At 37.8% G+C, this 12,741-nt stretch overlaps 1 protein-coding gene across 4 annotated transcripts in view; it reads right to left on the bottom strand.

The window, feature by feature from the left end:
• Positions 1 to 585: 585 nt before the first annotated feature.
• LOC129778886 (PRL-1 phosphatase) overlaps positions 586 to 12,741 on the bottom strand; it is a 184,655-nt gene continuing 172,499 nt past the window's right edge. For 3 of the 4 annotated variants that reach the window (XM_055786038.1, XM_055786037.1, XM_055786039.1), the window contains 3 exons: positions 4,532 to 4,698; positions 4,283 to 4,426; positions 586 to 4,222 (listed from right to left, as the gene is read on the bottom strand). In XM_055786038.1, coding sequence (XP_055642013.1) covers positions 4,111 to 4,222; positions 4,283 to 4,426; positions 4,532 to 4,698 — 423 coding nt within the window. In that variant the 3' untranslated portion in view covers positions 586 to 4,110. The remainder of the gene's footprint in view (positions 4,223 to 4,282; positions 4,427 to 4,531; positions 4,699 to 12,741) is intronic. The other variant, XM_055786041.1, reaches the window with a different exon arrangement.

Genomic DNA, 12,741 nt, shown 5'->3' on the forward strand with positions numbered 1-12,741 from the left:
TTAGCTTAAAAATTGCTTTGGAAACAGGCTTTTGAAATCATAACGATCTAGCTCATTGATGATGATTGCTTCTGTGGTGATCGAAATGTGTTCCCGAACACAGACGCATAATCAAGCCACCTGGAGAAACTGTCATCGCGAATGCATGCAGGTTATGATTACTTTTACTCGCTTGCAAATATGCTTGAGCAAAGGAAGATTCGCGCATTCGGTTTCAGTGATGCAATCGTATTCGATTGCATCAGTTTCTATTCTGCTTCCGCGTGGAGTGATCATGAAAATTCTCGTGTATTATTCTCACGATAACAGAATTTTTTTTTTCTCTTTTATAGTAACTTTCAACACATTTCGGTTGGTTCGTCACTTTTACTTCCATTTTTGGAAGAATGTCGGGAGTGAGAATTGAACTCGTGATCTCTGCGTGAGAGGTATGGATGTTACCACTACGCCAGATCGCCTCCACGATAACCCAACGGCTCTTTTCTGGACCACCAACAAGTTCGAAATAGTTGAATTTCATGGTAATAATAAGTTCATACTCATACTTATCTACTCACACACTAACAAGGAAAACTTTCAGCAATCTTTAGAAATAATTATTATTTATTCATCCAGTGAGAATTGATTCAGATGCAATTACAAACAAATGATTACAGAGCCAGCGGTAGTCCTACGTTTACCTTGCGGTTATATCACAGATACAACCCACTTCTAGTTTTATTTTACCTAAAACATACATATTAAAAATAGTAAGACAAGTAAACAATGTGACGAATATAGAAGATAAATTTTTGTTTGGCTCTTGCTTTTTTTGCCTTTTTCATGACTAGAGGAAAAAAGATTCAAATTCCTATGAGATAATAGTACTTTTTCCAATTTTTTAAATTTCAGTTTTTCGCTCTGACGAAAGGAGCCTATTCCAGGCAGAGTTTGTCGATTAAATGTTATTCTGAATAATTCACTCAAATGCTCAAATGCTCGTTTGCTCAAATATGATCTTGCAGAAGGCAGTTCCCTCAGTGGCATTCCACCTCTAAGCACCGTCTGATTCAGTCGTGTTCAGAGCTTCGTTGAAAAGCCACAATTAAGAACACGAATGCCAATAATAGTGACAAAAACAGAAAGTGGGTTATATCTATGGTATAACCGCAATGGTAACGTACGACTATCGTTGATTCAGTGATCCTTTGTTTGAAGTTAAATCTGAATCCATTCTGAATGAATGAATAAATGAATATTTGAGGGACTTCGGAAACGAGAGCGTTACGTTGGAGGTACATGGTTTTATGCATCCAATATTGGATAAGAAAATATCCTACTAATGGGGAAGAATAATATTCAGAAGCTATCCTGTTAATTGCGATTGATTAAAAAATCACAAAACCAAATGTATTTGGTCACAGTGTTACATGGATAGAAAACATTAAAATAAACTCTTTCACATGAATGTATTTTTAAATTCCCAGAGGAACTGGCAGATTATTTTCAGTAACGATTAGATATTTCCACATTTTCCTCGATACTGGAAGCCCACCAGTGGTTAATGCTAAATCGATAACCATCTGTTAATAGCACTTGATTGAAAAATATTTGGTCACAGTGTTACATGGATAGGAAACATCAAAATAAACTCTTTCACATGAATGTAATTTTAAATTCCAAGAGGAACTGGCAGATTATTTTCCGGATCTTTCTCGATGCTGAATGGCATCCAAACGGAAATAATTCCGCGCGTGTATGTGTGTGTGTGTAGCGGCTGCTTCGAGATCTTCCCGGGGAACCGTTTGTGGCATCACTCTCCTCCTGATGGATTCATGTCTGGCCTAAGGTGCACAAACAGGCTCTTGGTGACACCGTTCATCAGCTGAAAGCGCTGATAAACGAAGAGCTTCACCACAACAGCGACAACATGCTCCAATCGCTGTTCAATTAGAACTGAGTGGATTTTCGAGCGGCGCTCGGTTATATACTGATTGGTGATTTCAATAGCCTGCTTTGAAAGCAATTTTAAGACTATTGAAACAAGTTTTTGGATCAAAAAGTAACAAGTATAAAACGCGTAGACATTTTATCTTTCGAATGAAGCGTTCAGTTGTTTAGGAGCTATTAACGCTCAAAATCTCGGTCTCCGGCGTAACGCTTTCCTTTTCGAAATCTTGATTCTACACCCCGGTATAGAAATGAAAGACGTAGTCCTACGTCAAAAATTAAATGGTTCAAGCATGCAAGGTTTCCGTCTCATTTAAAATGCTTTCATTTTACATAGTGAATATGCAACTCCAATTCCACTTGTCAGAAATGCTTCAAAAAGCAATTCCGATGTAAAAAAATACCGTCTTGACTCAAATTTCATAAGATAAAATGGTGGTGGTCTAAGACACGACCGCAATGGAAATATTTCGAGCTTCCTTTTGCAAACGGATCAAACTGTGCTGTAGGATTAGCGGATTAAATTGCCAACATCTAGCTTTGGCTGACGAAATTTGCATTCGCTACTCGGATCGATTCGGCAGAATGCTTCCTCGCCGTCCGAGCCTATACAATCCTTAGTTGTGAATGTGAAATCACACACTTATCGGGATATTGATAATGAACATTCACAACATTCCTGGAAATTCAATGGTAATGAATAAATGGAAATGAATTTTCATAACTCGAACTATAAGGAAAGCTCAGATAGTACAAAATAAATATGAATGAACACAGTTCCAAATTTGTTTGACATCGAATGAATGACAGCAGCATCGACAAGCAAAATAAACGCGTTACACTGTTAAAAATATGTTTTCAATATTACTTAACAAGCTCAATATTTCCAAGCCCTGATCCGGACAGATTATGGCCAACAGAGCTCGAGAAAGTTTCAAAGCATAAAAGTGTCGGCTGCATGTCCAGCAATGCATTCAGGGCAAATAACTTGGTTAAGAATCATCAAATTCTTTGATCCCTCAGCCTAAGATTTTATTTCCAAAAGAGCGTTTGTGAAATTCGTTCAGAAACCTTCAGAAAACAGCACATCTCCTCAAAGTTTATGCCTTATTAGGTCAATTCCAAATCATGCGCGTGTATTTCCTCCTTCCGTTCAGCCAAAAATCTCACAATCCAACCAATCCACGCACTCGTCCGCCTCCTGTTGCATCAATATCTGATGATTATCTACTCAGTGTGTTTGCTGTATGGTTTACTCCCTTTCCCTAGTTTAAAAATCGATCTGTTCCCCGATCCAGTGGCTATTATTGCACAAGCTTTCCTTCAATCCATTTGTATGTGTTCGACCACAACCTGGTAAATTTAAACGCACGAAAACAACAAAAAAACCTGGCTATTGGCACTTAATAAAACATAAGCTTACAAAATTTGCGTTACCTATCCGCCTATCACTCTCTCATTTTCTTCATCTGTAATAATTTGACTAAATTATCATATCTATAGTGTGTTCTGCAGTCTGTTTGTTAATTGGTGATCAATCGGTGTCAGAAACAACACCACGTGCAGCAAATCCCGGTTTGCGACAAAATATCCTCTTTCGCCTCCCATTTACATATCCGCCACCCCCTACGCACAATTGATGATACTTTCCTCTTTTTTTCTTTGTTGGAGTCGCCTCAGTTTTGGCGCTTTAAAAAAGTGTTACGATTGTGTGTGTGTTTCGATAATTTATATACTCATACAATATTGGGATTTTATTCCTTTTTTCTAGTTTTATATGCAGTTATTTATTTAGTTTTTTTCTCTTGTTACGTGTATATATAATTTGCCTTACAGTTCACCTAGTTCTAATCTCTCTCTTTCTTCCTGTCCGTCTCGTTACTTTCTCCTCTCGTGTGTTGTTAAGTGTTTCTGTTGTGTTGTAGCTAGCTTCTGTTTTCTCTCTGTTACTTAAAGCATTGGTAAAGTTGCCGATCTGTTTGTGTGTTGTAATAGTAACACCACCTTGCATGCATCCTAACACTTCTTCCTCCTCTGCCCCTGCGGGGTTTGGATTCTCACTTCCACGAAAACTAGCGCGTCGGTTTGTGGTCTGGTTATGTCCTGCTCTCTGTCGGCTTTCTTTCTCGTTTCAAATTTTGTTTAAAATGAACACTTTAACTGGTGGGATTTTTGATAGTTTTATTGCACGCAGCACGAATTCTTATGACCATTTTTGTGCTTTAGTCGTGACTTGGGCTTATACTTCTCTAAGTATGATAGTTGTTTGGCATTGATAGCACCTCTCCTTTTGCTAAAATGAGGGTGAAATTAGGTTAAAAACAGTCGATCATCACTCTAATATTTTACGTACTCTCTAATCATCTCAACAGCTGCCTCGTACTTAAGTCCTAGTTCAATCAACGCTAGTGCCACCAGAACCGGCGCTCGGCCTAAGCCAGCCACGCAGTGCACCGCCACGCACGCCTCCGGATCCTCCTGGAACCTGTACAGAAAGCTAATATTTATTTTCCCAGACGATTCACATTCAGGGCACAAAAGCTTGGTCAAAACAGGAGGGCGAGGATTTCAGTGCAAACATCAACAAACATGAAATACTTACTTCTGCTTCAGGATTTCGAACCACTCATCGACAATATTCTGGGGCGGGAAAGTTCCATCTTCGAAGGCAAGATCACGCACCACGATGCCCTTGTTGGCGAGCTCCTCGATTTTGTAGCTTGGCTCGCACACGCGAACCACCACCGAGACGTTGTTCTTTTTGAGCTCCTAAAATGGGAAAGGACAATGACAGTGTTAACATTAGCAATAATAATTTCTGTCAAATGACACCTTGAATGGAAAGTTACTTCAAACGAACTGTTTGAAACTTTTGTTCAATTCAAAAAACAAATATCTAATATCATTGAATATTCAAGAACATTTTGAATTACTTTGTAAGAAAACAGTTGAAGCAATGTTGTAAATTCGCTGTTTTCCTATAGATAGCTTTAGCGGTAAGCAATTTTCGTTCACGATTTTTCAACCATTTGCAAATAACATGTGTCTCCGTTACATGGAATAAATGTTTGATACAGAAAATATGATAGAATAAATAAAGTCCTAAATCGGATAATTCCTTCCTCCAGTTTTGCTATTATCCATTCCATTTCTATTTATATAGATAGAAGAAGATATAGGAGTGCGTTTTATCGCATTAAAATCTATTTCCACTTTCGAAAATCAATTTCGTTAGCGCAAGCATGGACTAACAAAGCTAGTCGCTATGTAATCCTATGTAATCCCTCACATCCCAAATTTGGCTCCATTTACTTGATTAGTTCACGAGTTATGTTTCGATGGGTGTTTCATTTGTATGGCAGCCCCCTTCCCCTTAGAGATGGGGAAGAGTGTCAAACAGTCATTGCGCCCTAAAACCTCTACATGCCAAATTTGGTTCCGTTTGCTTGATTAGTTCTTGAGTTATGCAGAAATTTTTGCTTCAATTATATGGCAGCTCCTTTGTCCTGTTCCATCTGAGTCATAGAGGTTAGAAGTCATTTAATTCTCTATGTTCGAAGTTTATTTATGTTTCTTTGGTGCTGAGACAAAATCAACGAACACGGTATAAACTCTCACAAATGCTTTTTTATATATATTATTTTTATAACCTTCAGAGTACATTCTCCCCTTTGAAATTTATACCATAATAAATAACTCAGCGGTTAGTCCTACAGACTTATTGTATCACAAATGATCATCCGGGTAAATCTATTCAAGAGGAACAGTAATTGAAAAACACATCAAATCGCGTGGATAGCGCGCGTCGCGTTGTATGGGAAACAAGAGACTTCGTAGATCTACCAAAAATTGACTGAGCAAAAAGCTCTAAAAAATGAACACGTTCGTGACGTGTTTCAGTTTTTCCATTTTTCCTCCCAAATATGTTCCCAAAAAACTATTGCTGCATTAAAAAAATGAGACGATTTTGTGGATCGCTCAGAAATTGAGCAATTTTGACCTAGGACGTCTTTAATATCTATATAGGGAGGACATTTTACGAAATTGAAAATGAGGCATGTAATGATTAGTTAAGAGATTTCAAATACATATTACGCAAATAAATTGTGGATAATAATATAAATTGTAATACAGGCAAATCTTTTTTTGTGCGTGGAATAGGGACCGCACAAAAAAGGCGCATAAAAAAAAATCGTGCAGAACTTCACCAGCAGCTTTAAAAAATCATGTTAGGTGCACATTTTGAAAAAAAAAAATGTTGTGCGGTAGATCGGGACCGCATAAAAAAAGTTTCCCACAGAAAATAACTCAAATCCACGCCATTCACCGTTCAATTTCCTTTTGTTTCCCTGCTTTGCGATGGGACAGTTAGCTTTTTCGGTTTCGCGTGACTGTTTTGTGCTTTTAGTTGTATGTCGAAACGTGTTGCTGTTAGAAATTATGTCATGCAAAAACTTAGAAAAACTTAAAGCATTTGATGAGAGGAGGGGAATAATTTCAGAAGTGGACAATTGAGACGCAAATATGCTTTTTACGCACTGAAATGCATATAAACCATCGAAAAAAACCAAATGAACGACTTTGTTAAATATGCTTCTTTTCATACACCGCACAAAAAAACGTACAAAAAAAAACCGCACAAGAACAGAAAATCGCACAAAAAACCGCACAAAAACAGGTTTTGGGTATGTGATTTCGTTTATACTAGCCATTCGTTTTCATCCACAACGCACCGAGCATTCTTTTTGCCTACATCCGGGCGTTAGCTCACAATGTTAGTCGTGCGTATTATGAATTATTCTCCATTTGCCGATAACAGGCATTTATTAGTTGGCAGAATCAATGAAGGAATGATCTTGGAATGATCCTGGAGATGATCATGCATGGTTTTACTTTATTCCCCCAAAGATTTGACGAGAGCATGGCTAAACAGGATAAACGTTGATAGAAATCAATTCGTGCTCAATCAAAGTTTTTATCGTGTGATCTTGCTACTAACAATTTATGTAATTGTGGTTCAATAAATTTCAATTAATAAGCAGAACTTAACACCCCATGAGATCAATTTACTACATCAGCTACACGAGCTTCCCAAGAGAGCCATAGGATACTGAATATACATCACCCGGCTATAAAGTTATTACAACCCTCTACAAACAATGTGCCGGACAACATGGTAACGTAGGAGAAAATGTTATTTCATCCATACTATATTTCTGTAGTTATAAATTTATTAGACTTTGGTTTATATCTAGTCTATTCAGACTTATATTCAGAAGACACTGATAAATGATGTCGCCTTGTCCTCATCTGCATAATAAAATAAAAAGATGAAAGGGGAAGGAGGGTGGTAATGGCTTCAACCCGTTTTATGCCAAGCGTTCGAAAAATCGAACAGCAACTTCGATAATTTTTCATGGCTTTGGAATGTAACCAAATTGTAAGGTGATAGCTTAGATTATTAACTATCACCTACTATCAATTTCGTTCAAATTTGTATCACTCTATTGGGCATAAAAATCGGTTTAAAGCAACTATGTGCGGGAAGTACATAACCTCACATAACCTAACAAAAAACAAAACCTTACAAAATTTAAAAATATGCAAACTTTTCTACAATATTACTTTGATAAAAGATCACACATTGCGATGTAGGAAAAAACCATTGGATTGAACTTCCTACAGGAACAAAAATGTAGGTTTTGGGCAATGTTTTTGTTTGGCGCTTTTTTGATGTTTTATCATTTTCCGGAAAACGGAAAAAATAATTCTTGAATATTGGGGCTTACGCCCATAATCAAAATTACACCAATGGCTCTTTTGTTAAAAAAAATATTTTTTACAACTTGATCGTTAATGGGTTAATGATATTTGGTGCACATTTTAAACATCGATATAAAAAAAAATCAAATATCGTCGAATTCCTCGTGTCCATGTTAGAATGTGGTTCCGGATTCTACCTCATCCTACCCGTTTAAATGATTTAAGTTAATAGAAATTGTTTTTTCCAGAACCTCCATTTGATGTATCAAGAGAGCAAAAATCACAGATTTCTGAACAACGAAAAGACTCAGTTCAAATGCAATTACTATAAACAATCATAGTTCTACGTCAATCTCCCGTCCGTCCCCCTAGGCCATCTACTTTTTTTCGGAGTGGTATTCGAACACTGTCCGAATGGTTTTGGGGAAGTGATCACGATGTGATGAAATGTTTTACAATTAAATTTAGATTTGTTTGAAATTAAAGGTTGAATTTGCTAGTGCACAAAGTCATACAAGGTGTTTCACATTCTCCAATCATTAACTTCGAATGATAAACGTACATTTTTCATCGAAAGCTAAATTAAAAGTAATGTTTCCAGGAATACCGACATTATCTTAAAGTTGAAAAAGTGTATTCTGAAGAATTACTTTTTTATGTCATGTAAACATAAAGAACCAATGTGGACGATTTATCAAGACACGTGAACAAAATGAGCGCTTTATATGGCGTTGTTCATCATAATAGCAGTGTTCGTGCGTTGTAAAAGTTTTAACCCAACTGTGTTTCCCTTTGTACCCGTATGAAATTATTCCATCAGCCTGTAGAGAGCCTCGATTGACGATTGGAAACATGAAATCAGTGAGAAACTCTGTTGCCGGTCGCAAGCTCGTAAATGAGCAGCGTTAGAGTTAACAATCAGCAATTCTGTAAAGTCGTTTGGTTAACCCCGATTCCAAGCTACTCCCAACACCTCAGGTAGCTTTAAGATCGCTGGTAACTTGCTTTTGACTAGTAAACAGTGATTAGTCGAAAGTTATTACGATTGTACCATACAGAGGGCTTCATTGGATAAGAAGAGGTATGCCATCGGAATCAAATCCAAAAAAAAAGGGGTATGTCAGAGACATAACCGGAGTCCTACGTCCAAGCAGCAGTTAATTTCAATATATTTTATCATTTACTTTCGTTGGAATTTTTCAAATGATTGTGTACATCTCCTACACTTTCAAAAACATTATTCCCAAAGTAATAATCCTCAAATTACACTGTGCAATATCTTTCGCAGAAGGGCAACAGAAAATCCGAAATCGATTGTTTTGTGGTAGTGGTAGTAGTAGCAATCGCAGTGAAACGAATTTTTACCTTCAGTTTTCAACCGATGAACGTAGCACTGTTGGAAAATATCTTCTTCTCATCTGACATGTGATGTGTACTTTGTCGCCACTTTTAATCCGGAAACAATGCACGAATTCGTGAACATTGAATGATCGATCGAAAAGTCCCCGACCACCGATAAGCCCAAAAACTCTCCTAAATTCAATCTCGCACCCCCGCAATATATATTTCGCTTCTTCTAAGGCTTCCAGTTCTTGTACCAGTTGCCTTAGAAAAGGAAAGAAAAGAAAAGAAAAGAAAAGAAAAGAAAACAACAGCTTACAAGCTCGTGCATGTGTTGCCTTCGTTGTGTTTTTTTTTTCATATTTTCATATTCCTCATGGATAGAATGATATGCATGGTGGATAGGTTGTTTGTTTTCGAAATAGTATTGATGTATTCAACCGCCGTTACTCTTGTAGCCTTTTCTGATCAGTCGATCTGAGGAGCACAAATTGAGTTATGCAGAAATGTATGCTTCATTTGTATGGCAGCCCCCTTTTGAGAGGGGGGAGAAGTGTCTATTAACCATAGAAACGTTTCGTGCTCTCTACATGCCGCCAAATTTGGCTCCATTTGCTTAATTAGTTCTCTATGCAGAAATTTATGTTGTTTCATTTGTATGGCAGCATCCCCCCCCCCCCCCCCTTAAGGAAGTATTCTAGTGTAGAACACGAATTTCGGACGTTTTTTCGAGCTCCGTAAATCCGTTCAACTATCTTTTAACAATAAAACAAAAATTGAACGAAGAAAAAAAAATCATAACGAAAATTGTTAAGAGCTAGTTGAGTGAGGGGGTTCAAAAAAAAGTTGTGCCATGGCGTACACGATTCCAGCCCTTCTGGTTATCTGAAACAGAAAAATCGAACAGATTCTGAATCAGTACAGATGCCGCTATCGCATGAACCTCGGACAAGTCGAAAACATCTGTTCTGACAAAATAGCGGCCGTTTGAAAAACAAAATGCGGTTTAAAACGTTTTTTCTTATGTTTACCCATTTTTAAAAAATAGTAAAATTTAAAAATATTATTTTTTAGCGATAGAGAGATGCCTGCAGATTGTAACCATATAAATTCGACATGAATCGGTTCAGTAGAACTTGAGACATCGTGTTCGTACGTTTGAAAAAACTTGTTTCGAGAAAAACGCGTTTGAGGTTCATTGTTATGGTCGTACGAGGTTAGATACCGCATCACTAAAATGGCTCTAACTCGGTAAATAATAGGATTTTCGATAAGGCCTTTCTAGGGTATATTCTTGAATGTCTAAACTACAGAAATATGAAGGAAAAAAAATGATTTTTTTCAAATTTCTAGACTAGAATACTGCATTAAAGAGGGAGAGGAGTGTCTTACCACCGTAGAAACATTTATTGCATCCTAAAACCTTCACATGCCAAATTTGGTTTCATTTGCTTGATTAGTTTTCGAGTTATGCAAAAAAATATGTTTCATTTGTGTGGAAGATCCCTCTTAGAGAGGGGGAGTGGTCTCGAACTATCATAAAAACCTTCCCCGCAAAAACCACTATATACAAATTTTCACGTCGATCGGTTCAGTAATTTCCGAGTCCATAAGAATCAGAAAGACAGACAGAACGACAGACAGAAATTCATTTATGAAACGTGATTCAATTGTATGCATATTTTCTTTTGACGTGGGTGAAACGGAAATCTAAACACTGAACATGTGAACAAAAAAATAAAATAGAAAAAAGACGGGTGGGTAATGTCGGGGACATAACCGGAGTGACGTAGGACTATACAAAGAGGACAGCTTTTGTTAAATATATATTTTAAATATATTGTTTTATTTTCTTCTCCTACGTGAATACCTACCTATCTACCTGAAAATGGATTAGTTTACTGTTTACTCTTTATGAACATGTTGATGGTTCTGAAAAGAACCTTTAGTGTTGTGTTTTTGTTATCACTCGATATTCCTATCTTGTTCGGTTAAACCTTCCTGTTTAGCTATTGCGTTTGCCACTCGCCACAGCTTTCACAGTTGGAAAATTAATTCCCATCCAGCTTGTGACATGTTGTTCAGTAAATTACATTTAACGCGACGTGCCGGAGAAACACTTTGCCACTCACTGAAACTAATTGTTGCCTTGATGAGCGCCTAACCGAAGCTGCTCTGTTCTTGATGCGGATTTTCTGATTGTCGTGAGCAGCTTTGCAAGCCAACTCGAGCACTCCGATGGCCGAAACTCTATAATCCCTGTTAGGTATACTGGTGCTCCGGGACCAATCCGTTCGGCCTAGTTACCCTTGCGGAGCAATCAGTGAATGCGACCAACAGGGAACTGGAGACCTGTACGGTTCGAATGAGACTTTGCCTTTCCCTTAACTTGTCCTCCTTTGTTACGTCCACGATGCCGATGCCGTACAACCACACGGGTTTACGGTTTGAAAGAAAATAAGATATTTTGTTGGGGTCCTCGTGTTTTATACTCTAGCGGTACACACTCACAGGATAGAGACAAATCGGCAGACTCAGCCAGAGGGGCGAGTCCAACGAGACGAACGAATGAGCGTTAAAAGAGAGCGATGGCAAAAACAGGAAGTGGGTTTTATATATGGTACAACCGCAAGGGTGACGTAGGACTATCGTTGATTTAGAGATCATTTGTTTGAAGTTGAATCTAAATCCATTCTGAATGAATGAATAAGTTAATATTTGGGGGACTTCGAAAACGAGAGCGTTACGTTGGAGGCACAAGGTTTTATGCATCCAATATAGGATACGAAAAACCTTGCTCTGAAGAATAATCTTCAAAAACTTTCCTGCTAACTGCACTTGATTGACAAATCACAAACCCAAATGTATTATATGGATATTTTATGGATAGAAAACATTAAAATAAACTCTTTCGCTTGAATGTAATTTTCAATTCCAAGGGTAACTGGCAGATTATTTTCCAGCAACGATTAGATATTTCCACATTTTCCTCGATACTGGAAGCCCACCAGTGGTTAATACTAACTCGATAACCACTTGTTAATAGCACTTGATTGAAAAATATTTGGTCACAGTGTTACATGGATAGAAAACATTAAAATAAACTCTTTCACATGAATGTATTTTTAAATTCCCAGAGGAACTAGCCGATTATTTTCCGGATCTTTCTCGATGCTGAATGGCATCCAAACGGAAAGAATTCCGTGCGTGTATGTCGTGTGTAGCGGCTGCTTTGATGGTCACCTTCTCTTCTCCTGAAGGATCGGCTTCTCTGTGCTCCCTCACAGTTTCAAACAAACTGCTTGCGTATCAGGGCAGAGCTCGATCCTTCGCTGTCCAGCACCCTCAGCAACAATGTTGTCTTGTCGATGTCCTCACGAAAAATGAATTCGTCTCACCACCAGAATATCGCTTAAGTATGCTTTTTGTGCGTGATTGAATCGAGAGAAGGCGTGGTTTACGATGGCAATTTGGAAGGCAAACTAGAGGGGAATGAACTCTCTGAGCTCGGAACTTTCGGCGACTGAGCAATAATCGATTGCGGGCGCATACAATATTGGATACGGAAATATCCTACTGATGGGGAAGAATAATCTTCAGAAGCTATCCTGTTAATTGCGATTGATTGAAAAATCACAAAACCAAATGTATTTGGTCACAGTGTTACATGGATAGAAAACATTCAAATAAACTCTTTCACATGAATGT

The sequence above is a fragment of the Toxorhynchites rutilus genome, chromosome 3 (genome assembly GCF_029784135.1).
Source record: "Toxorhynchites rutilus septentrionalis strain SRP chromosome 3, ASM2978413v1, whole genome shotgun sequence".
Classification (NCBI taxonomy): Eukaryota; Metazoa; Arthropoda; class Insecta; order Diptera; family Culicidae; genus Toxorhynchites; species Toxorhynchites rutilus.